The sequence below is a fragment of the Nansenia antarctica genome (assembly GCF_963989245.1).
Source record: "Nansenia antarctica genome assembly, chromosome: 6".
Lineage (NCBI taxonomy): Eukaryota > Metazoa > Chordata > Actinopteri > Argentiniformes > Microstomatidae > Nansenia > Nansenia antarctica.
The window spans coordinates 37,225,721-37,253,077 of record NC_137676.1 but is presented as its reverse complement, the minus strand read 5'-3'; the positions used below and the strand labels follow the sequence as shown (position 1 = coordinate 37,253,077).

General features: G+C 47.2%; 2 protein-coding genes across 2 annotated transcripts; one reads left to right on the top strand and one right to left on the bottom strand.

Annotated features, from left to right (window-relative positions):
• Positions 1–591: 591 nt before the first annotated feature.
• On the top strand, positions 592–7,588 carry tfe3a (transcription factor binding to IGHM enhancer 3a; the record flags this gene model as incomplete). The annotated part of the gene is made up of 8 exons (XM_080534135.1): positions 592–777; positions 1,068–1,292; positions 2,918–3,016; positions 4,844–4,964; positions 5,701–5,757; positions 5,876–5,951; positions 6,248–6,395; positions 7,129–7,588. The coding sequence occupies 8 exons, from the start codon at positions 592–594 to the stop codon at positions 7,543–7,545; spliced, it is 1,329 nt and encodes a 442-aa protein (XP_080390261.1). The 3' UTR covers positions 7,546–7,588.
• Positions 7,589–17,422: 9,834 nt separating this feature from the next.
• Positions 17,423–20,851, bottom strand: LOC308160486 (uncharacterized protein; the record flags this gene model as incomplete). Its single annotated transcript, XM_080534399.1, has 4 exons — positions 17,423–18,368; positions 19,544–19,795; positions 20,026–20,169; positions 20,386–20,851. The coding sequence occupies 4 exons, from the start codon at positions 20,849–20,851 to the stop codon at positions 18,112–18,114; spliced, it is 1,119 nt and encodes a 372-aa protein (XP_080390525.1). The 3' UTR covers positions 17,423–18,111.
• Positions 20,852–27,357: the final 6,506 nt, after the last annotated feature.

The following is a 27,357-nucleotide window of genomic DNA, read 5'->3' as shown; positions in this document are numbered from 1 at the left end:
TTCAGTTCTCTGAAAGGAAATATCAACCATTGTGACCTGGAGTGAGTCTTGTGAAATGCAATTCAGTACTTTACACACAGTACTTTCACTTGTCCTCTTATAAACTGCCCTCCTCTTCTGGCTAATGTAAGTGACCTTGCAACAGGCTGGAGTTTTCTCATACTATCACTTTGGGTTTGTTTAGTCGCTGCCTGTAGACCAGGGTCTAACACATCAAGTACTTTCATACACTCTCCAGCTGCATTTTCTTTTTTACAGTGGACGTGCTACAATGGAACTAATGGAACCGAAAAAGTGCCAACTGCCAAGTTAAAATATGTGCAATATTTATTAGATATGCGCAGTATCTGCCCCCTGGTCTGTTTGCGGTACATGCCTGTTGTACTACAGTACACACACAGGGAAGAAAACGTGTTGCCTCATTGTTGACTTACCTGCACCTCCCTACGCCCTCCTGCAGACCCTACCTTCCTGGCTTAACTGCTTAACCCAACCAAACGTCTTTCTTTACTGACTTCTTTACCGACCCCCCCCCTCTGCAGCCCCTCGTTGACCCAGGCCGCCTCCTCCTCCCCCTCGGCCGGCTCGGTCATGACGTCGCGCGTGTTGATGCGCCAGGAGCTGATGCGGCAACAGGCCAGGGACCAGGACCGTCGCGAGGCCCAGCAGCAGGCCACCAGCGCTCAGCTCCGCAGCGCAGACTCCTCCCCTGCCATCTCCATGTCCCTGGGCTCCGCCCGGCCGCCCCCCGCACAGGTGCCGGTGGAGGTGCTCAAGGTAGGTCACAACCCCGCCTGGATCTTTGTAACGACTGTTATGTGTGGGGTTTTCTTTTGCTTAAACTTCAGCTTGTAATCTTGTAACCAATTTCCTGGGAAGTTCCTGTAGTGTTCAGTGTCTACAGGTTATTCTCACTTAATACGTGGAATTTGAAATGTGGCGAGTTGAATCTCCAAACTGCATGGATGAATCTCTCTCTCTCTCTCTCTCTCTCTCTCTCTCTCTCTCTCTCTCTCTCTCTCTCTCTCTCTCTCTCTTTCTCTCTCCTTCTCTCTCTCTCTCTCTAGGTCCAGACGCACCTGGAGAACCCTACTAAGTACCACATCCAGCAGGCCCAGCGCCAGCAGGTCAAGCAGTACCTCTCCACAACCCTCGGAACCAAAGTGACCAATCAGACGTTGGGCGTGTCTCCCTCGCCCCGGTCTGGCTCCGCCCCTGAGCTGGCGCCTGCAGCCAGCAGCACTCCCAGCAGCCCTCTGGCAGTGCTCAGCCTCAGCTCCAACAAAGAGGAGGTAGGTCCTCCACCACATAAATCTACTCATACCACAGTTGAATTCCCAATGGTAAAACTGTAAAAGCCAGTTATGTCACCTCGTTGTTTGTCTAGCAGTAGCAACGTTAATCCGGCAAGCTGAGGGAAGATGTTTCAAGCCCAATTTTGTTCAACCTTTCTATAGATCTGGCACATTCCACAGGGCCCAATGTCTGGAAATAATCACAGGACATGTTTGTCTAAACGAGCAACTCAGATTGGATTAAGAAACAAATGGTGACAAATAAGGGTTTTTAGTGCTTAAAACAGGCTTAATCTAAAGACGGTTTAAATGCCCTGTTTTTATGGCCTCATGAGAAGTGTACGGTTGTACCCACAGGGCCCTGGCCTCTTTGGAGTGATGCTGTACTGACTGTATGTAGAGGCTAGGAGGTGGACTTTTCACTATATAGCTTAAACCTATGCAATAGTCTCCTGATCTGGGGTGTTAAAATCTGTGTAAATTTCCCCTTTTCTAATACCCTTATGAGAGAGTACCATGAGGCCAGGAGAAAAACAGATGCAAAAAAACTTAACCATATGGAATAGGATGAGACTGTACATGTGTGTCTGTCTGCGCTCCATTCAGAAGTGATACTGAAGTCATCAGCCGTTCACATTGTCACCGATCAAATGTCTTTATGGTAGTTTCTTCCATGACGAGGAAACCACTAACCTTTTCAGTTCCTTTTAATGCACAAATCAGTTCCCCCTTTCATTAACAATAGCATGCCTTGTACTCTAGCTGTAGCTGTAGAGATGGTCAGTCTACTGCACCTTGCACCCTCTATGTATGCGCACGGTACCACATTGTGCTGTCAAATACCACACAAGCTGCTTAATGACCTCTGCACGCTTAGCGCACTGTGGAGGTTTGCCAATTAAAAAGCGTTTGGTGAAGCAGTTGTCTCTCTGCAACCGTTTCTGTGTCCGTGTGTGTATTCGCCCTTCATTAGCCCAGGGTCAGACACATTAAATAGACATTTAGGTTTTCGTCGGCTGAGAGGAAAGAGGGGGGGGGGGGGGGGGAAGGATTTTAGAGAAAAGGGAAAAACCTTAATCGTTTACGGTCATTGTGTTAAGAAAGTCTTACTCAGTCTTTTTTGGTATGCTCTGTAGAATTACGGAGAAATTGAGAAAAACAACTCAGGAGGAGAAATGCAGTGTGACTCGGTGCTCCCTTCATTGTCTGGAGCCTCATTCATAAACTGCTGAGTCGAGTGTTTCTGTAAGGTTTCCATCGTGTGACTCAGTAACACACGGCAGTGAGCACCCTCTAACACTAGCTGAATCTGGTTCTATGCCTCACCCAAGCTTGACAGGGAAACGTGGCCAAACACCCACTCTATAGTAGATACATACAGTGTAGTATGTACTTATTCACTATTTATGTTCTGACCTTAAAAAGAAATAATGAAATCCAGTTTTGATATAGGGCATCAGGAGTCAGTCAGTCAGGACTACTTTTTCAGAAAATGTCAATGTGATTTATTTTTTTATTTATTTTTTTTTATTTATTTTTGTCAGTGCCAGGTCACTTTGGATTGGAGTCTTGTCCATTCCCCTCCTTTACTGATCGCAGCTTTTATGTGTTTTATCTTGTAGATGGAAGATGTGATCGATGACATCATCAGTCTTGAATCCAGTCTGAACGATCAAGATTTCCTGACGCTGATTGACTCTGGCCTGCAGCTGCCCAACACGGTAGGTGGCAAAGATGTCCACCAAAGAAACTAAATAAGACATACTATATATATATAAATAAGACACATTCACTATATATATATATATAAATAAGACATTGTATTCACTATGTATATATATATAAATAAGACATGTATTCACTTCGGTCACAAGTATTAACTCGAAACAGTTACTTATGATTACTTGTATTATTTGTTAGGCAAATTTGATCAAACTGAATACACAAAGGCTACTGTACATTTATCATTATCGATATCGCTGCAAGCCATTGACTGAGAAATGCATTGGAATTATTCCCTGAAAGTGGATCCTCAGAGCACATTGATTGCAGTGTCCGTATGTTTGGGGCTGGTTTTGTTGTGGCATATAGTTTTTTTGTTGTTGTTGTTGTGTTTTGGCCCTGGCCAGTTGAATGTGTGCTAGGGCCAGTGGAATCCCAACCAGGCAGTGGGGGTAAACATACAGTTCTGACACATGGCTAACAATGGCCAGGCCCGGGCCGGCCGGGAGGGTGGGGTCAGCACGCCTCATGGTGCTAGAGGATAGAAGGGGAGGAGGAGGAGGAGGAGGGGGAGGGGGGTGGAGAGGAGAGGGGGGTGGAGAGGAGAGGAGGACGGTAGTTGGTCTGACCCGACGTTGCGTGTCAAAAGCAGATAGCCGTGGGGAGGGCTTTTTTTTTTTCTTCCTAAAGACATTTCCCCATTTCTCAACTGACTTTTACCGAAGAGAAAGAGGAAGCTGAATGAGCAGTGCATAGGAGAAAGATGAGGATTTTAGTTTTACTGCAAGAGCATGACAAGAAAAGAAATAAGATTGAGGTAAATGCCGTTGTTGCATGGACTTTGTCAGAGATGGGAGTAAGAATAGTTTGTTTCTCTGTGTCATTGGTCGTTGTCATTCTCTGTGTCAAGAGGTGTTTGGAGTTTGTCTGAATATTCTCGTTTTTTCATTGAACAGATTTTTTATGTTTTTTTACTGGAGGCTGCATTTCCTTGTTTTCTTTGTGGCTCGATAGCCACGGTTGAGATGAGATGACCGCACATGGCAAACCCTTTGAAAACGAAGCATGGTCATAGTTAATCTTCAGCATGGTTGGAAAGAGGAATGTCTGAGACAAAAAAACACATCTTAGTGCATCTGAACATCTCTGCAGGTTTCAGCTGTTTGATGTTGGCTGTTATTCTCTGTGACGATGAGTTTTGACTGTACTGCAAAGCGGCTGTGTCTCAAAGTGTTCTTGATAGTGAGTTACAGTGTGTTCATCAGGTTTGGATTGTGCTAGTGTTTTCTCCATTCATTTGTTCCTTCCAATTATTCATAGTCATTGGCTGTGTTGCTACTTTGATGACGCTGTTTTGGATTTGAAAGAATGTACGATATCTGTGTTGTTCAAGTTAAACTGTCGACTAGGCAGAGGAGATTAGAGTGAATGGGAGTCATGCTTTGCCTGTCACGGTATGTTGATATCATTGGAATCCAGATTCTCTGCGTTTTGCTACGAGGGAGGATATTATTGAAGCTGTGTCCGGATTCGCTGGGGTCATCTAAAACTCAGCATATTATGCCTTCTCTGGTGGTTTCTGCTTGAGTGTCCTGAGGTAGAATATTTGTGGTGGTTGACCCTACTCGGAATGAATGAAGTCTCTCGGAATGGTTGTCTTATCTGCCCGGATACTATGTCTGAATATTGTGATTGGTTATCTATCCAGACACTGTCTGAATGTTCTTATTGGTTGCGTCTACAGTCCTGGACATTATGTGAATGTTGTTATTGGTCGGTCTATCCACCTGGAGACTGTCTGAATATTGTGATTGGTCCATTTCCAGCTGCCGGGGAACCTCCTGGACGTGTACAGCAGTGCCGGGATGGCCACGCCGACTATCACCGTTAGCAACTCCTGTCCCGCTGACCTGCACAACGTCAAGAGGGAGATCTCGGCTACACACTGTTCATCATTAAGTCAGTCCAATCTCCTACTATCTCAGTTCATGTGTCTGTTCCTCTGTCTCTTTCTCTCTTGAGTTCGCTCTCTCTCTCTCTGTCCCCCCTTTTTTCTCTCTCTCTCTCTCTCTCTCTCTCTCTCTCTCTCTCTCTCCCCCCCCTCTCTCTCCCTTCTATCTACTGTATCTATCTCTTTCTCTCTCTGTCTATCTACCCCCCCCCTCTTTCTCTCTTCTCCCTCTCACCCCCCCTCCTCTCTCTCTCTTTTTTGCTACTCTGTTCTTCCTGCTCTCTTCTTCTTTTTGAATTAGTCAGCATTGCTCACCAGCTTCCTGTGTCCAGCCAGTGGCCCCCTCCCTTAGCCATAAACCTGTCACATTTCCACACGCTTGTTCCCACTTCCCATTTTTTCTTCTCAGATTTGCTCAGTGAGCTAAATGGAACATCCTCTATAGACTTCCACCTTTTTCTGCCTGCTTTGTATTTGTCGTATGAAAACGTCTAACACACTCAAATCTGAACCGTAAATGTCTGAACCCTTAATCGGCTGATATTGAAGTCGGTCATATGTGACACCTGTGTGTGTGTGTGTGTGTGTGTGTGTCTGTGTGTCTGTGTGTCTGTGTGTGTGTGTGTGTGTGTGTGTCTGTGTGTGTGTGAGACATCAACACTGTTGACACCGACGTGACACAATCCTGAATGTTGATTCCCATTTGTTCTTTTCTTCTCTCCGGTCTTCCAGATGTAGAAGTCAAAGCTATGATGAAGGAGCGTCAGAAGAAGGACAACCACAACCTCAGTGAGTACAGAGTCGTTTTACGGGGGGGGTCGAGGTTAAACATCACACAGTTTATGACCTTTTTATAGTTTCATGGTTCACCCGGTGATAATCGACCGCGTCACTCTTTGCTTGACAGTCGAGAGACGGAGGAGGTTCAACATCAACGACCGCATCAAGGAGCTGGGAGCTCTCATTCCAAAGTCCAGTGACCCGTGAGTACCTATGAATAGAAACGATAGTCCTCTCTCCGTACAATACTTTGACATGTCTCTTCCAGAGCCAATACTGTCATTCTGAAGTACTATAGTTCAGTCAAAACATGTGGCCTGAGTTTCCCCGAAAGCTTCTTAGCGCTAATATCGTCTTACGCACGTTGACATACATCTTACGCGTTCAATGGACTAGTGCTCAGTGTAAGACAATGAGATCGTGTGTTGCGTGCACGGAGACCGTTTAATCATATGCCCTGTGCCCTTTCTCCTCACTGACCCCCCTGCTACGGAGACAGGGAGATGCGCTGGAACAAGGGCACCATCCTGAAGGCCTCCGTCGACTACATCCGCAAGCTGCAGAAGGAGCAGCAGCGCGCCAAGGAGGTGGAGACGCGGCAGAGGAAGCTGGAGCACTCCAACCGCAGCCTGCTGCTACGCATACAGGTCAGGCTGCTGGGAGGAGGGGTGGGGGTGGGGGGGGGGGCGGGAGAGAGGGAGGGACGGAGACGGAGGAGGTGGGGGGGGGGGGACGACAGGAAGAAGGGAGGGAAGGAGGGAGGGAGGGAGGAAAGGAAGGAGGGAGGGCTTGAGGGAGACAATGCCAGGAATGAGTTAACTATTCAGATATGATAGACAAAGATATGGCATATCAGTCCTGATACCGTACTTCATGCGGGCCAGGCGGTTTTTCCCCCGACCGTTTGAGCTGAGCAAGAAACACCCCTGGCCCTTTTATCATGAGGAATACTAGTCCCAGCCTATAACTAGGGGCCCGGAGTTGTTCCTGGTAAGGTTGTGCGGTCAGTTCAACTTCCTGGTAGCCCCTGACTCATGACTTCACAGAAAGACCCCGTTCTCACCACTCTGCCACCACAACCAGATGAGTGTTCAGTGTGTACTATACCGCACTGTGTCACTTAGCAGACACGCTTTTATCCAAACCGACTTACAGTCCAGTGTAATAATAGCATAAACACGAAAAGTCTATATGGTGCCAGCGGGACTCGAACCCACAACCTTAGCGTCGCTAACCACCGTGCTCAACCGGCCGAGCCACACAGGTCCACGTGTAGAGTATAGTGTAGAGTATAGTGTAGAGTGCAGAGTGACCGGTGACTTTGTCACGCCTCTACTGTGCCTGAGTGTTGACTGGTGTTTGTCTGTCCTGCCTGTACAGGAGCTGGAGATGCAGGCTCGTCTCAACGGCCTGTCCCCCCCCCCCTCCTCCTCCTCCTCCTCCCGGGGCTCCAACGTCCTCCTCGGCATGCCCCCGTCCCTGGAGCCCAAGACCCTGCTGACCCCTGAGTCCTTCCTCTCCCCCCCGGCCTCGGCCTCCCCCGTGGGCATGACCCTGCCCATGCACAGCACCCTGGACCTGGACTCCCTGAGCTTCGCCGAGCTGGACGACCCGTCGGCCTTCAACGCCGCCCTGATGGCCGACATGGGCCTGGGGGACATGGGGGACATCCTGATGGACGACGGGGGGGTCCTGTCCCCCGTGGGGGGCGCGGACCCCCTCCTCTCCTCGGTCTCCCCCGGAGCCTCCAAGACCAGCAGCCGGAGGAGCAGCTTCAGCATGGAGGAGGACTTGTGACTGAGAGAGAGGCTGGAGTGAGATAAGCAGAAAGACTCTTAGAAAAGACCCTCAGTAGGACCCCTCCCACGACCCCCCCCCCCCCGACCCCCCCTCCCACCAACACTGTGCATTCATCATAGAGAGGAGTCATGGAAGTTTCCAGTGAACTACGAAGGCTGTTTGTTATCCAACCTCATATAGCTGACATTACTCTTAGTTAAGGCCACGGAGGTCATGTAAACGTCTTGACCCCCCCCCCCCCCTTTCGGTGATAAAGCAACGGCACTCCATGCTTTTTATCTGAACGCTTGTTTTAAAACAAAAGACACCGAAACGGAAGATAGAAATGGAAAGAAACCGTTGAGGAAGGAGAAGTGTGTGTTTTTTTTATAGCATTTAAAGGAACAAAAATGTGTTGTAGCCGACGCAGGATCAGATTTAGGGTATGCACCTATTTTTGTCTGTATTTTTTTTTTACTAGTTATTTGAAGAGAGCATTCTGAAAGTAATACAGTATATATGCAAAAAGAGGACAGGGGGGCATATTGTTTCAATGAAACAAGGATGAACTTTGACGAATGCTGTGTTCAGAAAGCCAGACATACGGCATTTAGAATTCAATACCGATATTTTTGTTTTTAAGTACGCACGAGACCTCAGCATATTTAAAGGCTTGTAGCCTCTAAAAAAAAAAGAAAAAGGGATAGTTCTGTGTTTTTTTAATAAGCAGGAATAAACATGATAGCTTAGCACTTTCCATTGGTTAACATTATTCTTGATGAGCCTATGTTGCTTGTGCTTTCTTTCTAATCCAAGTATCTCAAAGAGTCCTCAGGAAAAACCAAACGGGATGTAGATGACACAGAGACTAAACAGTTCTTTTAGTTCCTACCAACACCGCATTTGTAGACGCACCATTTCACCCTCAAAGCCAAGAGATAGCTCAGTCTCAACCCTCGACTTTATCTAAAAAGGCTCACTGTGTCTTCAGAAATGGTTTTGAACATAGGCCTTCTCTATGACCCAGTGAATGCTGGCAGTCGTTTCCTTTTAAGCACTTGGGGAGTTTTGACCTGGAGTTTTAAGGGTCAGTTTCTTGGGAGCCTTCGTACCTCTTGCGTCATTATGGGGGGGCGGGGGGGGGGGTGCCATGATACTTTTAGGAAACTCACCCAAGTTCTCTTAATAACATGAGATGTGATGAGAAGGACTTGTAAGAGCCAGTTCCGTGTGTAATGTTTGCAGGGATGAAAAAAGATGATGATCATTTTAGCTGCTAGAAGTGTCATGCTTACAACAAGACCATAAGGGCTCATTTTAACTGCCACCACTTGCCGTCTATCTGACCGATGATTTATGGTTCCTGTACCGTTGAATATAAACACTTGTGAAATGGCTGATTTGACGAGGTTGACATACAGTTTCATGATTCATTTTGTTTTTGTTCTTAACTGGGGTTTTGGGGGGATTTTTTACACAAATGACACTCACTGTTTATTCATGCATGATCTCTCTGTCATCTGGCCATGCTGTCATGTTGGAATTGATCCTTCCCATCTGGGATCATTCCCTGTCGTGCATTTTAACCTTAACCACACAGTGCAAAGTTGTGAGGAAAGACTGCAGGGCGGAAGATGTCCGTATCAGACGCTGTCTCATGCCAACATTCACCATCTGTTTCTGCTTCTTTTTCAGCCTCATTTTGACTTTTTCTCTTTCTCTCTTTCTTTTCTGTCATTTTTTTTTTTTTTTTTGATTTTCTGTCCTTGCACTGAAAACCAGACCTAACAACCAACCGCAGCCAAATGTTAACTGTGTCATACATTCTGATGCATGCGTTTGATTGGTATTGCTTTGAGTATGGTTCTTTTTTGCAACTTTCTTGCATTTTCTTTTTGTATTTTCATAGAAAAGCATTAACAACTGAGGATGAGAATTCAGAATTGACACTTGTAGCATGTGACTATCATCAGTAATGCTGATAAAGTAGTAGGGAATCATCGTGAATAAGTTTGGTTCCATCATATGCAAATCTATGTTGTTGTTCTTTGTTTTAGTCTGTGTGTGTAAATATATATTGTAAATAACTCACTATAGCGTCATGTTCTAGAACAACACAGTTATTAACAAATAGTGTATAATATACACATATTCCCATATTATGTTATACAGTAGCATTGCATATATTTGGCCTTAATGATTTTTTTAAAATGAAATATAAATGTCTATTATTTACTCTGTTATTGGCTCTAACGGTATGAATGTGTATTATGGTTTATGGAAGACATCTGATGGTTTTAGGGGAAAGAGTACTATGGGAGTACTGTGTGTAAATGCTGGTCATTTCAACCAAGCCTCCAGCCTGTTAGAGGGATTCTAATACATAGGTCTATATCCTGTCGGTAGAGCAGTGCAGTAGCCATCAGCAGGGCTGCAAGTGAATTGAAGTTCACTGACTATTGACAATTGTTTTCCGATGTGTATTCATGTGATGCTCTCCTTTCTGAAGTGTACATTTAAAATTAAAAAAAATCTAGTTGTCTTGATGTGTATCCAAAAACCATAGACCCTCAACCCAACCCTCTCCAACTGATTATTGGTTATCCGAATATTACAATTCACTGTCTGTAGGATCATGACAAACAATGCTATTGAATGAAATGCAATGGGTAGTGTTTACGTTCAATCTTTTTGCATTTGAAAGGAAGTATTGATTTAATCAGGATCAAATGAGACTTCATGAAAGGGATTTGTATCTCAATTGTTTGCTTGTTTTTTCCCCCTAGTTAACACATTGTCATATTGCATGTAGTCTGAGACTTGCTTACTTTCACACCACCTTTGAAACATTAAGCAACATACTTCCTGACTGCTCATTGTTTCCTTTTTTAATAGTCTTTATGTTAAAGAAAGATTAAAAATTGTATAAAAACAGCCACGTGATTTGAGTGTTTTTTTTCTCTCGCTTTCTCTCCGTTACTTAATCTTAATGACAGATTAAACACCTGCTGTTTAATTGAGGTGATTATTGTGACACATTCTCTAATTCTGATAAATATAGAATCATGGGAAACATCAGCTACGCCTCCTGAAAATAAACCTTCTGTTCCACCTAGTCGAAGGAGGGTAAGACACTGTCTTAATTCACACAAGTTCTTCATTTAAACCTCAACTGAAACAGCCCACATACAGCTACTCTTACTATTCTAGAAGGAGTGCGTTTCATGGCAAGGTTTAATGTAGCTAAGTGCATACTACTAAGCTCTGGGTTTTTCTAGAATGTGATACTCATGATCGACCACCAGAGGACAGCCTTGTTTCTTCCACGTTACCATCCTCAATCAAAAAGCCTATAGAAGATATCAGCAGAGGAATTGCTGATAACTCAGTAACATAGGCCTATTACGGTCAAACTACAGTCAAAATATTACGGTCAAACTACAGTCAAAATATGGTTAAAATGAATGACCGGGGACTGGGATCGAATCCCGGTCTCGCCAAAATATGGTTAAGATGAATGACCAATGAGGACATCATTAGGACGATGAAGCCTTCCACCTGCGCCCTGGACCCCTTCCCCACAGCCCTGGTGAAGTCCAATCTCTCCGCAATAAGTGCTCTCATCACCAAGATCATCAACCACTCCCTCCAGACCGGCCATGTCCCATCTGCGCTGAAAACTGCTGTCATCAGACCACTTCTCAAGAAACCCACCTTAGACCCAGAAGTCCTCGCCAACCACAGGCCCATCTCCAACCTTCCTTTTTTATCCAAGGTACTAGAGAGAGTAGTTGCTGCTAAACTTAAGGATCACCTCAATCAAAACCACCTCCTTGAGTTCTTTCAGTCCGGCTTCCGCCCTGGCCACAGCACGGAAACGGCTCTGGTCAGGGTCACCAACGACCTCCTGATGACAGCAGATACTGGCTCCCCATCCCTCCTCATTCTCCTGGATTTAACAGCAGCTTTTGACACCGTGGACCACAACATCCTCCTTCACCGTCTGCACTCCACCATTGGCCTCTCTGACACTGTCCACAACTGGTTCACCTCATACCTCACTGGCAGAACTGAGCACGTCACCCTGGGAAAGGCGAAATCCCACACCCACAACGTCACCTGCGGTGTCCCCCAAGGCTCGGTGCTGGGCCCCACCCTGTTCACACTATACATGCTCCCCCTTGGCTGTGTCATCCGCAGGCATGGAATGTCATTTCATTGCTATGCGGATGACACACAGCTCTACCTCAGAGTCAACCCCACCTCCTCTGCACCCCTGCCACTATCCACACTAACCACCTGCCTGGAGGAGATAGAGGCGTGGATGAAGCTCAACTTCCTACAACTAAACAGCTCCAAGACTGAAGCCATCCTAGTCGGCACACCACACCAGGTCCGGTCATCCACCATTACCAGCATCACCTTCTCTGGCCAGAACATTCCCCTCTCCTCATCTGTTACCAACCTGGGCGTCAAAATGGACCCTCACCTCACCTACGAGACCCACATTAAACATATATCCAAAACAGCTTTTTTTCACTTAAGGAACATTGCCAAACTCCGTCCTGCACTCACTCTGGCAGATGCAGAGAAGCTCATCCATGCCTTTGTCTCCTCCAGACTGGACTACTGCAACGCACTCCTCATCTCTGGAAGAGCTGTACAACACACGCTGTCTCAGGAAGGCCTCAAAGATCTCCAGGGACCCGACCCACCCTGGGCACGTACACTTTACCAGGCTGCCCTCGAAAAGGAGGTTCAGGACCCTGGCCGCTAAGACAAACAGACTGAAGAACTGCTTCTACCACAGGGCCGTCCAGGCCCTGAACACAGCAAAGACCTAAGTTCTGGGCCCTGGACAGTCTGGACGGATTGTATGGCAGCTGCTGGACTGAAAAAATCAGGTGTAGTGCTGAGGCACAAACATGTACATTTCAAGCCTGCAAACTGTGACACTTTAAATAACGTGAAAAAAAATACTATTGTGCAATATGACAACCCTAGTCGACTATCTGTACAGTATAGTACAGTGGATTGTGTACATAGCCTTTATTTATGTGAACCAGCTCCTTCCCTTCTTGTGATTTTTTTTTCTAAAAGTGTTTTTTTTCCCTTTCCTAACACCAGGGGAGCCACCCCTCCTAAATTTCGTTGTTTGGTACCTGTACTGTAGCAATGACAATAAAGTCCATTCATTCATCATCGGGATTCCTAGCAGCTGCCTCCAGAAACTTCAATACATCCAGAACAGCGCTGCTAGGATCCTGATGAGGGTGCGCAAATATGATCACATCACCCCCATCCTCAAATCACTTCACTGGCTCCCCGTCTCCCTCAGAATTGAATTCAAGGTCTCCCTCCTCACCCACCAGTGCATCCATGGAACTGCCCCCCCCTACCTCAAGGAACTCCTCCATACCCCTCAGACCTCCTCACGCACCCTCCGTTCTACTGCCACCAACCTCCTCAAGACCCCCAGGACCAAGCTCCGCACGATGGGAGATCGGGCCTTCTGCTCGGCTGCTCCCAGGCTGTGGAATGCTCTCCCTGACCACCTAAGGGCACCACAGTCTGTGGATGCTTTTAAACGGGGCCTTAAAACCCACCTTTTTAATAGAGCCTTTTTTTAGCCTTTTAATTGAATGTTTTTTTTGTTTTATCTACTGTGTTGTAGCACTCTGAGATTTTATATGTAAAGTGCTTTTATAAATAAAATGCATTATTATTATTATTATTATTAATAACTATCTGACTTTGCGATCCAGATAACGAGGACGTTCTAAATGAAGAACCTTTATTTTGTCCTTTGCCTCCATTTGGTCTAATATTTTTTTCATTAAAAGAAAAGAAAGGTTTCTTCAGAAATGTCTGAAAGCTGATTTTGTCCACTCACCATATGCCTTTCTGGAATGCACTGAATTATTTTTACCCTAACTCAAAACAGCGCCTAGAGTGACTTAGTAGGCCAGGACGATTATCAAGGACAGCAGCCATCCCTGTCACACCCTGTCCTCCCTGCTTCCGTCGTGCAGACTGTACCAAATGGACCGTCCTCAGCCCCCCCCCCCCTCCCCATACAGCCCCCCCTTCTGCTTAGACATTGCAATCAACTGACTCTTGCCCTATACACTTACTACACTTTACTTTTCATATTTACTGTTACTACTTTTACTGCTTATATTTACTATGTTTACATTTATTTGTACGTTTATGATTACATTCATGATTATGTTTAAATATGTACTTATTACGTTGTATTGTTGATATTGATTGATGTTGTAGAGCTGCTTTTCCTTAAACATTGTGTTGCACTGTATATTCATGCTTTCACGTAAATTATTTAATGACAAATAAACTTATAGTACCAGTCAAAAGTTTGGACATACTTCCCCATTCAATTGAATGGGAAAGTGTGTCCAAATCTTTGACTGGTACTGTATTTCTTATACCTACTGTAAATCCACTTAATCCATTAGCACACAATCAAACCTGTTACAGCCCCTCAACATTCTTTTGTACCCTCCCTGTTGTAAAATTAGAAGTCATTTCTTCATAAACCTATTTCCTTTTCATAGCTGCCTATTAGTTTTGGATGCGGTTCCTGCTCTCTTTACAGAGTTGTGTTAGCTTAACTCAGGGCTGGGTGAAACAGAGAGCTGGACAGAGGGTGTTACATTAACTGCCCGCTGGGTTGATTTTCGAGATGGGGTGTTTTAATAACATCTGATATGTTTTGTAGCTGGAGGGCGTTCCCTGGAGTTTAGCACAGGCGGGGCTGCCAACCCGGGGAGCCCTCCTATTCGTTGATCCAGGCGTGGTCCTGCTAAAGTGTTTAGAGGGGACACCGTGATGGGGTGTTGGTTTTGGCCCTGCGTAATGCCCGGGAACTGTTTGTAGAAGAGAGATAATTAGTATTCCTGCTAAGATTAGGGTATCAGTGTTCCTTATCCTATTTCACTAAAGGCAACTATTTTCACAGGTGCTGAATATCTCGGTAATCACATTTTGTTTAGACGAGGTGTGATAGAATAGAATAGCACTTCATTGTCCATCCAAGGGCAGAAATTTGCCTTTGGCACCATAACAATGACAAAAAAAACACCACACTGTACACTTGATTAACATGATGATAGCAGAATATGTGGACAAGCGTATCTCAAACTTTGAAATATCAGATTTGTCAGGTCTTAGACAACAATGTTTCAAGTTGTGTGCTTGTGGGCAGAGACATTTGACCTACTCTATACAGTCACATAAAATCTGTCTCAGGAGAATTCTAGTTCTTGTTTCACCACCGGTTCCTCAACACAGACTGCCCCTGCTGCCTCTGGTCTAGTGGTCTCTCTCCCTCTGGTGCAGAAGGAATGGGCACAACCATTGTGTTTTCAAGGATGAAGTAGCACTCTGTTGTTGAAGGACAAAAGAAAGATTGTTTCTATAAGTTGTTTCAATAAGTGTGACATCAAGCCTTCTTGATTCCCAATAACATGACGGTGTCTTTATTCACTCATATAAGCATTTCTTCTGACTGACTCAAGAGAATGATACGGTCACATTTACATGGCATCAACACCCTAAAACTTAATACTGTCCTGTATATAGAGGACTCGTAAAGAACTGAACATACTGGCCCTCAAACTGAGGTGTTACTGAGGACTGTATAGGTTTGGACTGTGCTGTGGTTCCTTCCGAGCCATCAGTGAAAGTAATGTAGGCAGATAATGAGCTGCTGTCTCGTGGTGTGGCTGGACTGGGCCGGGCCAGGCCAGAGCTGGCTGGCAGAGCTTCCGAGAGGGGTGGCGCTGGGAAATCTGTTTCCTGGCTGCGTGGACGGCCACCTCTTTGATGCTCGCCGGGGCACGGCCCTGGGGTCACCAGGGCAACAGAGCAGGGCTGGGCTCCGCGCCCCTCCGAGCTCCCGGGGGGAGGTTGTGTCCGCCCGCACTGTCATTTCAGTCACTTCCTCCACTTCCTGTTGTCGGTGTCTTGGCACATCGCTACAATAAACAAGCTCTTCCTGTCCCTTTCCCACTCTGACCAGCCCAGGACCAGGCAGGGCCGGATTATATAGAGGGAAAACAGACCTATCTTCCCATTGGCTGGATCAAACATGACACTGTTGTAGGCTACTCTATATTGTGTGGAGCATGATTGAAAGGAACTAGATATATTTATCAGTGATTTGAGAGGGAGTTATTTTGTATAAACTGACATTTTAGGTAACATACAGTATGTTGTTTGTTTTGTCAGACAATGACCCCGTTCTCCGATTTCTACCTCCACCAGCCTCTCCCTGGTAGGTAGAGGGAAGAGCTACAGGGGGCTGATCATGATTGACAGGCTCATTGGAATCAACACAGCGTTGTGTGTTTCTGGCATCAGATTTGGCTGGATATTCGATACAATACAATACAACGTTTGTTACACAAACATATCCTCTCCCCTCTTCCCAACCACCTTAACTACTCTATATCCGTAACAGCTGCTGTAACATTTCATAAGATCATCCGTCCATGGATACCGTATTACCTCTACGTACCGCCTGCCAAGTTATTAGTCTCCTCAGCCCCTCTGTGAAGCCTTTCCCAGTTCCCAGCAGTTCAGTTCAGTGTGCTGTGATGTGGGTCGGAGCGGTGGGAGGGATAGAGCTCTGTTTCCTGCTGCGTTGTGCCCACTCACCAGGCCCAGTCTTCCTCCAGGCCTTTTTTACGGCCCCCTGCTGAAGGCTAAAGTAACAGGCCAGCCCTGGGTTTCATTATCATTGATTTTGGGGTTTTAACCATTGTGTCCCCGTTGTGTTGTTGGAGTGAGTTTGAGCAGAATCTAATTTTCCTCCTTTTGTAACAGGAGTGCCAACTCTACCAAAGGTTACTAAAAGAAGAAGCGGTTTGCTGGTGGGTGTTTGAAAACAGGTGGTAGTTGGTCAAGGGTGTTCAATGGTTCAGTGTGTGTGTGTGTGTGTGTGTGTGTGTGTGTGTGTGTGTGTGTGTGTGTGCGTCTGTGCATGAGTGCATACGTGCACGCATGCGTGTGTGTCTGCATGCTTGCGTTCATGTCCCACATCCTGCCTGTTCTCTTAAATAACGTTTCGGTTTTCCATCTGCAGTTATTATTTGGTATAATTTTCAGAGTTTTTCAAGATAAGCCTATTAAGTTACAGCCCGGTGGTCATTTGTTGCTGCTTTAGCCAACCTTGCTCACTGTCAGATTAGCAACAAGGCTTGACATTGTTTTTCAAGTGCTGCTCAGAAGATGTGGAGAAGGTTATTTCTGGTTAATCTGACCATAGAAGTGCATATGAGGTAACTAACTAACCAATCTAAAATGTCAGTATGCCAGATGCAACAGAATGAGAGCTTGCAGGGCAATGCTGTTTGTAGAACCATGCTGACGGAGACAAAACTTGCTTTGGCAAAACCATCTAGAGACAGGCTGTCAAATTCAACAGGCATAGAAGAATATGCACCGGCTGCTCCTATGCATAATCCAGGCCAGATACTGTATTCTTAACATCTAAAAGTAGAAGCAGACTTCCTGCCCATTACCGTGATGTTAAAGAGACTAGACAACAGTAGAGGTATTGAATGTTTCTGGAAAAGAAAAGAGGAAAGTTTGCATGGGAAAGCAGTTCTGTAGAGGTGAAACTGAACCTGTACCTTCTAAACACAGTGACCTTTCATTTTGTTTTTACAACATTCATCATATAGAAGAAGAAAATAAGTCAATATTCCTCTGCGACCAATCAAATCACCATCAAATGAAATGTAGCAGTGGTTTATTTCACATTGATCATTTATAAATAGAAAGCAATAGGCTACTCTTCTGAAGCCTGACAATGGCGGACAATGATAAAACTGTAACAGAAAATGTTGTAACAGTTGACAGTTGTGTTAGGATAAAAGTACAAAACTCTATGTTGTAGTGCCCATACTCATCCTCCTTCTCCTTCTTAAAGGAACCAGGATGTTTCTTACAGACCTGGTACCACTTCATAGCCGTGCAAATCTATTTCAGTGCGTGGTCTATTTCAGCACATGCCATCTTAGAGTCCATTCATTTGAGTCCTTCTGTGCGTGGGCGATCATAGGTCTGGCTGTTAATAAATAGGTTTGTTGACACATTACAGACCACTACTATATCTCATTTTGTATCAACGATTACTCTCAATTATCAATAGTATTATTGTAGACATGTTCTATACAGGACTCCCATTATGTCCGTGACTGTGCAGTGTCAGATTGTTTATTCGGCTTCTACAGATATCATTCAGAGCTTATAGTATATATATAGTTTGTGATCTAGGTAAAGGCTTCCATTTTTGAGAACGAATTAAATTCATGATCAGTGCAGCATTCTCAACCTAGGGGGGGATTACCAAAACCATTCTGAAGTCCAATCAGGCAGCGGACAAAAGATGAACTTAAAGCCTCGAGGCTTTGTCCTGCCTTAATGTCTTGCAAAATAAACACTTGCCTCAACAGCAATGCCAAACTTCAATCAATACTTGAATACTTCAATACCATACTTCAATCAACATCAAAAGTCCCATGCGGTCGGCCGTTGGTCGTAATTGCACAAAGTTGGCTAGGCAGGGAAACAGATCGAGCAGCACTCCAAACAGATCTCTAGACAGTCTTGCGACCCGCAGCAGTCCTCCACTATCCCACAGTCCAACAGTGTTGAGCAGGTGTCCTCTCCGCAGAGCAGGCCCTCAGACGCCCCTTCCCCACAGCAGCACAGTCCCTCACAGCCCTGTCCACAGGCCAGGCACTGGGCCAGCACCGAGCACAGAGACAGAACTTCACAGAACAGGCAGGCCAGGACACAGTGCACACAGCAATCTGAGGAGAGAGAGGAAGATACAGTTGAGGATATTAGTCAAGTTAGGCTTTATCTAAAGTGCATTTTACAGCACTTGAATACACTTTACAGTTTTAAAAAGAAAGCAGTTATAAACAAAAGTAATGCTGACCCAATACAATCACTTGAACACTTGATTTTTGCACTTCTTATATTTATATTATTTATGACTCTTGCACTATGATGTTGGTTTGCACTGTCGTGTCCTGTCTCGCACCTGTCCTGCTGTAAACCGTACTCCACTGTCCCAAACCAAATTCCTAACTTGTTTACATGTCATGGCAAATAAAGTCTTCTGATTCTGATTCTGATACAATGGATAAAAGACAAAACAAACAACAATAATATGTGACAGGGGGGTTGATGTTCCATCAACATCGCTAAAGGAAAATCCAGGCTTATTTTTGATAACTCACGATATAAGTTTGATAACTCTTGCGAGACTATCAGAATAAGCTTGGATTTTCCTTTAGCGACGTTGATGGAATACCCCCAGGGTCTGGTGAAAAAGTCCCCAAGTAGGGCCAGTAAGGTCATTTTTTAGTAATTTTTTGTTCGTTTTCAACAGGACAGGATTAGATACAGTGAATCCAATTCACAAATGATGTGTGTAATTGTAATTAAGTATTTAGTGATCCTAAAACTGTTGTTTGTTATATTGAGTGGGCTCTTCGTAATATGAAAAATATATACTTTTTCACCAGACCTTTTCACCAGATTGTGTCACACACACACATACAGTATACATATACAGTATACAAAAAACTGCCAATTGGTTTCAAGAAAACAGACCAACAACTGTTTATCAGCCACTGCAGACGAGAGGCCAGGAGAACCTAGCCCCTGTGATAAAGGGAATCTCTCATGGTGGCTTTAAGATAAGAGCAGTGCTCATACTGACTGGGACATAATGTCTAAACGGTTGCTCAAGAGCTGAAAAGTTGTTCTGTAGAGGCTTACACTCGATGTTTACCCCAGTAAACTATTGAACTTTAATTACTGGAATAACACAATAATTTCTCTTTTCCACAAGTAATTACTATACAAGTACATGGTAGAGAATAGACATGTCGGTATGAGTGATATTTGACCCTGATATCACTGCATTTTATTCATGCTTGACTGGGTTGTGAAACACCAGGAGTTTTTCCCTCACCGTCTCCAGCCACTTCCTGTATTTGAGCCGCATCGGTTTTGAACGACTGCTGGCTCTTGGTGGTGGAAGGCAGGCGCTTTTTATTTGGATGTCCGTGTCCATTACACTTTGGAGTCTGTGCCGTGTTCCATCCCTTCGGGCCCGTAGAAGCGGAGGGAGCGGTGCAGATATGGGAGGAGGAGGCTCTGTTGGATATGGTCTTGGGGGAAGAGGTCTTTGGACAAGACGAAAGGTCCTCAACGGGAGGTTCATCTGTGTGAGAGAAGAGAACATGACGTTGTATATGAGGAACATCTCTACCAGAACTATTCATCTCTTTTTAGCTACAGTAAAAAAAAAAGACACATCATTGTTTGACCTTATTCTTCCAATATTCAGGCTCTACAGTACAATACATAAACCATAAGGGAGAAGGAGAAGCCTACAGTGAATAATGTTTGTCACGCATTATAGAACATTCAGTTATCAATTAGTAGCATTACCTTTCTGAATTTTGTAAGGGTTTGTCGGTGTGTGGTTTGGAAGGAGGCGACAGACGTCATTGGTTGAAACGCTATCTGTCAAAGAGTCGTCACTGTCCACGTCGTCAGTTCTGACAGGGCTAGGGACCTCTTCTGAGGGAGGCTCTGTCACAACAAACCAAGCGGAAGATCAAATTGACGAACCGTCATAACATCTCTCTGAGATGTTTCGCAGTATGTTTGTTGTCATGATCTCAATGAATCTCAATCTCAATCTCTCAATCTCAATGAAACAACACAGTGGAGCTAACACAAGCAATTTCTCAACTAAACTCTCTGGAGAAAGACACGTGATGTTCTTGTTGTAATGTATAGGCTTACCTGTAGGCTCCCTGATGATCCCATTGGGCAGTGGCTGGGTGGTACAGCACTGTGCAGGCTGGGTGGTACAGCACTGTGCAGGCTGGGTGGTGTGGCACTGTGCAGGCTGGGTAGTGTGGCACTGTGCAGGCTGGGTGGTGTGGCACTGTGCAGGCTGGGTGGTGTGGCACTGTGCAGGCTGGTTAGTGTGGCACTGTGCAGGCTGGTTAGTGTGGCACTGTGCAGGCTGGTTAGTGTGGCACTGTGTAGGCTGGGTGGTGTGGCACTGTGCAGGCTGGGTGGTGTGGCAGACAGGGTGGGTGGTGTGGCACTGTGCAGGCTGGGTGGTGTGGCACTGTGCAGGCTGGGTGGTGTGGCACTGTGCAGGCTGGGTGGTGTGGCAGACAGGGTGGTTCAGGCCCTTATTGGCTCCATTCTGCTGAGCGATCGCAGCCTCCACTCCCTGCCGTGGCAGTGGCACATCCATACTTTCAGTCTCCTGTTGAGACACCTCTTACCAACCCTGTGACAATAACAATAATACAATAGATGGTCAGATGAAGTGATATACTGGGAAGAAATATAGCAGAAACATGTCAATGGACTGCAACGGAAGCAGAAGACCAGAATGGAAGCCTTCTAGCCTTCTTTATTTTTTACTGTTTTATTTACAATGATTAAAAAATATACTGTACATGCAACAAAAAAGAAGCACTGGAGCAGCTATATAAGATATGCGTTTTTGTCAAATAAAATCAATCAATCAATTAGTCAATTCAAGATCTCACTTGAATACACAGCAGGCCAAGTGCATAACCAAACATTGTTCGGGTGGTTAACTCTACACAGACTACTCACTAGGAAGTAACTAGAGAAGTGGGCACACTCAAAATAAGACAATTAAACAGTATTGCAGACATGCAGTCAATGCTACTGTGTGTTGACCTATAGGCATATAAACATTTTTCCAAAGGCAGTAAATGTTTTAAATACATTTTACAGGAGAGACTTTCTGATTCTGAAAACTAACTCCCTTGTACATTATATGGCTGACTTTATTTTGAATAGAAGGTAGGGTACAATGCCCTGTCCCCCCCCCCCCCCCCTTTAAATCAACTCATGGACATATTATGCTCTCTCTTGTACTATTCTGTTCGAGAATGATACAGAATCATGATACAGAATCGAAATGACAGATAACGTTTACCAGATGAAAATGTAACTAAACGTTTCCTCTAATTTACAACAGCGTTCACCTTGTCTTCATATCCTTCATAATTGAACATTTCATATCTAGTGTTTTTTCCCCCATGGTTTTCAAAATAAAAGTTTCATGCACATCTTAAATACGTATATACTTATACTTATACTTAAATATATATGTATAGGCTATACTATAGATACTATACTTATATATACTTTATACTCATTTCTTACCGCAAGCAAACAAACAACAAAACTCTGCTTTGAATTAATTAATTATATGTGTTTAGCCTACCGTAACTTAATTTGTGCCAGTCTTAGACCACGGAAGCCTTTTCAAAACAGAAATGTTTCCAAAACTAGCCTACTGGATAAACTTGACACTGTAGGACATTCTGTCGGATATGCGTCCATGTGAGCCAGTCGCAGCTGGACTGAGACAGCGGAGGACTGAGCGTCATCACCGACCCCCTCCGCTTCCTCTCCATACAGAGAACATCGGGCTTATGAACCACAGCTCTGAAGCCATTATAAATACAAATCCATGTGTTAAAACCATTAGAGGTAACTGAAAAATGTGTACCTACTGTAACTGTATCTGACCCACTTGGCACTTAATATTGCAGCAAGGGTAGGTTTCACAAAGTATATATCTTGTGTTGATAGCTTTGAATACATTTATGACATGATTACACAAATCAGCAAGTGCACACGTCACTAATCCTACTTTCACTAACGACTAAAACAAATAATAAAACGTGATTTCTAGGCTTTTAGATAGATAGTTATGTGCAGGATTGTATAGAATTAGACAATCATATTTGGATACTGAATACTGAATACATGGCTCAAAATGCAGTGCATATTCAGAATACTTTTTGGAATACTTCTTCATTTGTACACAGGAACATTAAAGAAAACACAGACAATAATTGTTTTCACAGACAAAAGAAGCATGGGCACACTGAACAGTATTTCTCGGCACCAATCTTTAGGAACCTGCAAATCATATCACTGGTGAATAGAGGTGAATTTGTGCAGAATGCTATATTTAGCATAACAAATGAACTGACTTCATGGCTGTAGTTCAAACAGGACTGGAGTGAATGCTTAAGGACTTAGCACTGACTGTAGAGTCTTCTTTTCTTTTTTAGTGGTGTTTGGTATTGTAGTGCCGGAGGAAAAAGGAAAGACGTAGGCAACGTAATGATAACTGTTTAATCAAAATAACAACTTGTACTCTCAGTACAGGACCAGAAAATAGATCACCAAAACTCTTGTCTCTAAACAGGAAGGTGCAACGTTAATAATCTTCCCCTCTGCCCCTAGTGCCAGAACTGGTTCCCTCCCACTACACAACCAACAGTAAGAGGAGAACATGAACCCATAATGTAGTCACTACACCAGCCCCCCCAGTGTTCACCTCAATATTGGAAATCCTCACGGCGAGGAGGGCGTATGGCCCGGCCCCTACGATCGTAGGTAAAGTCAGGAGGTGCGGGAGGAGGTGTGACATCGCCCACCACGTCCTCCTGCAGGGAAGGACGGGGGGCAGTGACGACCGGGGGCTCGCGAGCTGCGGGGGGTTGTCGGGGTCGGAGGGGGGAATGTCCAGGGCGCGGCAGGGGAGGTAGGACTGGAGGCCGGCCTCTGCGCGGTGGCAGGGCCAAGTCCAGGGGCAGTTCAAGGTCCAAGTGGGCCGGTTTGAGGCGATCAACGGACACACACTCAGGCCTACCCCCCATGTCAACCATGAAGTTCTTGGCTCCGGCCTCGATGACACGGAAAGGCCCGTCATAAGGAGGACGTAGTGGAGTCCTGTGGCCATCATGACGAATGAAAACGAACCTCGCTGAGTGCAGCTCCGGGGGCACCCTCGAAGTAGGGACACCATGCTGCGTAGTCGGGACCGGGACGAAGGTCCTGGCGCTGTCCAGCAGGGAGGCGCGCTGAGCGGCGGCGGACCAGGGCTCCGTTGACTTGGGAATGAAGTCACCGGGGACCCGCAGCGGCTGTCCAAACACCAGCTCAGCGGACGACGACTGGAGGTCCTCCTTAGGCGCTGTCCTGAGCCCCAGCATGACCCACGGCAGCTTGTCAAGCCAGTCGCTGTCCGTGAGGCTGGCTCGAAGGGCGGCCTTCATGGATCGATGGAAACGCTCACAGAGCCCGTTCGCCTGCGGGTGATAGGCGGTCGTGCGGTGGAGCTTGACCCCCAGATTCTCCGCCACCGCTGCCCACAGCTCTGAAGTAAACTGTGAGCCACGGTCAGAGGAGAGATCAGCAGGGGTGCCGTAGCGGGAGACCCACACCGCGATGAACGCCCGGGCCAGGTCGGGGGCTGTCGTTGAGGAGAGCGGAACTGCCTCCGGCCAGCGAGTCGTCCTGTCCACCATGGTAAAGAGATAGGTGTATCCGTGCGAGGGGGGCAGCGGCCCTACCAGGTCCACGTTTACATGATCGAACCTCCGCTCAGGCACAGAGAACTGCTCCAGGGGGGCCTTGACGTGTCGATGCACCTTGGCGCGCTGGCAGGCGATGCACGTGTCTACCCAGGCCCTCACATCCCTCTTGAGCCCATGCCAGACGAATTTCTCTGACACCAGCCGTGAGGACGGTTTCCTACCAGGGTGAGACAAGCCGTGTATCGCCTCGAAGGCGGGGCGCCTCCAGTTGGCGGGGACCACCGGTCGTGGCTGACCCATGGAGACGTCGCACAGGAGCGTGGCCCCTGCGTCACCGAAAACCACCTCTTCTAGGCGCAGTCCTGTGTCCGACAACTTGAGAGCCTGGACGGCGGGGTCGGCGGCCTGGTCTGCAGCCATGCGCGCGTAGTCCAAACCCAGTTGGACCGCACCAACCACCGCCCTGGAGAGACAATCCGCGACCTGGTTGGACTTCCCAGCAACGTGCTGGATGTCTGTGGTGAACTCGGATATGTAGGCGAGCTGGCGCTGTTGGCGGTCGGACCACGGCTCCGCCACCTTGGACATGGCGTGCGTGAGTGGCTTGTGGTCCACGTAGGCCGTAAACTCGCGGCCCTCAAGTAAAAAACGGAAGTGTCTGACAGCAAGCCACAGCCCGAGGAGCTCCCTGTCGAATGTGCTGTACCTTTGCTCTCTGGGAGACAGCTGGCGGCTGAAGAATGCAAGAGGCTGCCAGGCGTCCCCAACCCACTGTTCGTACACCGCTCCCACAGCAAAGTCAGAGGCGTCCGTGGTGAGAGCAGTGGGTGCCGAGGGCGAGGGGTGGGCCAACATGGCAGCGCGGGCCAGGGCCGCCTTGGTGTCCTGAAAGGCTTTGACACGCTCCGCCGTCCAGTCCACCGGCTGCTTCAGAGTCTTGCCCTTCTGGGCATCGTACAGAGGCCGCAGGATGTGAGCGATGTGGTGGAGGAAGCGATAGTAGAAGGTTACCATCCCGATGAACCCCTTGAGCTCGCTGATTGTGCTGGGGCGCGGGAAAGCAGCGACAGCTTCCACCTTCGAGGGGAGGGGGGTCACCCCCTCTGCGGAGACCCGGTGCCCGAGAAAGTCGATGGTGTTCCGTCCGAACTCACACTTCGCCGGATTGACAATCAGCCCATGTTGGCTGAGCCGTGTGAAAAGGGCCCGGAGGTGGGACAGGTGCTCCTCCTCCGTGGTGCTTGCGACGAGGATGTCATCCAAGTAGACGAAGAGGAATGGTAGGTCCCGGAGCACCGAGTGCATGAGGCGTTGGAAGGTCTGCGCCGCGTTCTTCAGGCCGAACGGCATCCGCAGAAACTCGAAGAGTCCAAATGGCGTGATTACGGCCGTCTTAGGGACGTCCTCGGGGTGCACCGGCACCTGATGGTACCCCCGTACCAGGTCCACTTTGGAGAAGAAGCGTTTGCCTGCCAGGTTCGCTGAAAAGTCCTGGACATGTGGGACCGGGTAGCGGTCAGGCTTGGACGCGTCGTTGAGGCGGCGGTAGTCCCCACATGGGCGCCACCCGCCGTCTGACTTAGGGACGATGTGCAGGGGAGACGCCCAGGGGCTGCTCGAGCGCCGAACGATGCCCACCTGCTCCATATGCGCAAACTCCGCCCTGGCGATGGCCAGCTTCTCCGGGTTGAGGCGCCTGGCCCTGGCGTGGAGGGGAGGCCCCTCGGTCTCGATGTGGTGCTCCACTCCGTGTTTCACCGTGGGCGCGGAGAAGGTGGGCTTGGTAAGGTCGGGGAATTCGGCGAGCAGCCGAAGGTACTGGTCACTTTCGGCGAGCGTATTGGACCACCCGCTGTAGACCGCCTCCCCCTGCGTACAGGCGAAGGAAGCGAAAGTCTGTGAGTTGACCAGGCGCCTGTTCCCCACGTCCACCAACAGGTTGTGGGCGCACAGAAAATCCGCACCAAGGAGGGGAAATGTGACAGCCGCTATGACAAAATCCCACGAAAAGCATTGCCCTCCGAAGCACACGTCCACCGCCCTAGTGCCATAAGAGCAGATAGGTGTGCCGTCCGCGCCTGCCAACTGCGGACCACGCTCCTCCTTCGCCACATCCGATCTCTCTGCCGGAATGATGCTCCACTGGGCACCTGTGTCACAAAGGAAACTGCGACCAGAGGCGGTGTCTTGTATGAAGAGCAGCCTGTTGTTGACGCCAGCGCTCAGGGCCACTACTGAGTGCCGGCCCCGCCGTTTCCCGTCGGTCCGAAGGTGCAGGGTGAGCGGCACCGTTTGGCCTTGGCGCCAAAAGTGGCGTGGTAGAAACAATGGCCCGCAGCGTTACCCTGCTGGCCAGAAGGTCTGGCGTCATCCTTCGCTCTCCTGCGACGGTCGGGTGGCGGGGCGGCCGCGGGAGCGAGCAGGTCGGGGGACCGTTGAGGCATGGCCAAGACGAACCGGTCCGCCTCCCTGGCCAGGGCGCGGGGCTCCATGATGGCGGTGTTGGCCAGCGCCATCCTAACTTGAGCTGGCAATGTGCGCATGAACAGCTCTGTGAAGAGGATCATGGGGTCTTCTGTACCGAGCAGGTTTAGCATCCTCTCCATGCGCGCAGAAGGCCTCTCGTCACCCAAGTCCGACATGGCAAATAGGCGCCGCACCCTCTCCGCAGTGGACAGTTCAAATGTCTCTAGAAGCAGGGCCTTGAGGCGCTCATATTTGATCGTCGTCGGGGGAGCAGACAAAAAACCTACCACTCGAGCTGCGGTGGAGCTGCCCAACATTGCCACAGCATGGTTGTACCGGTCGTCGTCGTCATCGATGTCACTTTTGTTGAAATGTGCCTCTACAATAGCAAACCATGCAGCAGGCGTTGAGTCCCAGAACTCTGGTAGCTTGAGAGTGGGAGTGTGCGCACCACGCGTTACCCTGACAGGGGATGGTGATGGCTGCCGCTGGTTTGAACGTCTTCCTCGCCCGGACATTTTGCAGGATTGTAATGTTCGCTCGCTGGTTTTTGTACACAATTACGTTAACAAAAATCCACGTCGGGGTCACCAGTGTAGTGCCGGAGGAAAAAGGAAAGACGTAGGCAACGTAATGATAACTGTTTAATCAAAATAACAACTTGTACTCTCAGTACAGGACCAGAAAATAGATCACCAAAACTCTTGTCTCTAAACAGGAAGGTGCAACGTTAATAATCTTCCCCTCTGCCCCTAGTGCCAGAACTGGTTCCCTCCCACTACACAACCAACAGTAAGAGGAGAACATGAACCCATAATGTAGTCACTACAGTATATCAAATTAAAGGTAGACTCTGGGGTATGACATGTCACAGGAAAAATTACTGTGTTGGCACTGCCAGAGACCTTAAAAAACGGAG